At 70.2% G+C, this 490-nt stretch overlaps 1 protein-coding gene across 1 annotated transcript in view; it reads right to left on the reverse strand.

The window, feature by feature from the left end:
- MYRIP (myosin VIIA and Rab interacting protein) overlaps nt 1–490 on the reverse strand; it is a gene marked incomplete at its 5' end in the record, with an annotated part of 65,904 nt that overhangs the window by 16,272 nt on the left and 49,142 nt on the right. Inside the window, one exon of the mRNA XM_008939597.1 lies at nt 18–286. Within this exon, the coding sequence (XP_008937845.1) occupies nt 18–286 (269 nt within the window). The remainder of the gene's footprint in view (nt 1–17; nt 287–490) is intronic.

Here is a 490-nt window from a genome sequence, read left to right on the forward strand (position 1 = left end):
GGCCCCCCCCCTTAGGCCCAGTCAGCCCCATCCTGGGAAGCCGTGGAGGGGAAGGGGCCGGGCGGGGGGCGAGGCCTGCGGCGCAGCTGGTTCAGGGCCAGGTTCCAGTCGTAGTCGTCCTCGCTGTCGGAGCCCATCTCGTCGTAGGCCGACACCACGCTGGACTCGCTGGCCAGGGCTCGGAACACTTGGCTCTTGGGCTTGGCCAGCACGCGGGGCCCGGGCGGCGCCACGCTCTGCAGGGCCACCCAGTTCCCATCCCTGCTCTGGAAGACGGGCGCCGGGGCTGTGGCAAGGGGGCAAGGACAGGTGTCACCGCAGTGACTCGCCACCGTGTGGTCAGCCGGCCACCCCTCGGAGGGGTTGGCACCATGAACGCAAAGGCAAGGGTTGCTGCTGCACTGGGCCAGGCTGCCCAGAGAGGGGGTCGCTGCCCCATCCCTGCAACCATCCCAGGGGAGGTTGGATGGGGCTCTGAGCACCCTGCTCT

The sequence above is a fragment of the Merops nubicus genome, unplaced genomic scaffold, assembly GCF_000691845.1.
Source record: "Merops nubicus isolate BGI_N331 unplaced genomic scaffold, ASM69184v1 scaffold8484, whole genome shotgun sequence".
Classification (NCBI taxonomy): Eukaryota; Metazoa; Chordata; class Aves; order Coraciiformes; family Meropidae; genus Merops; species Merops nubicus.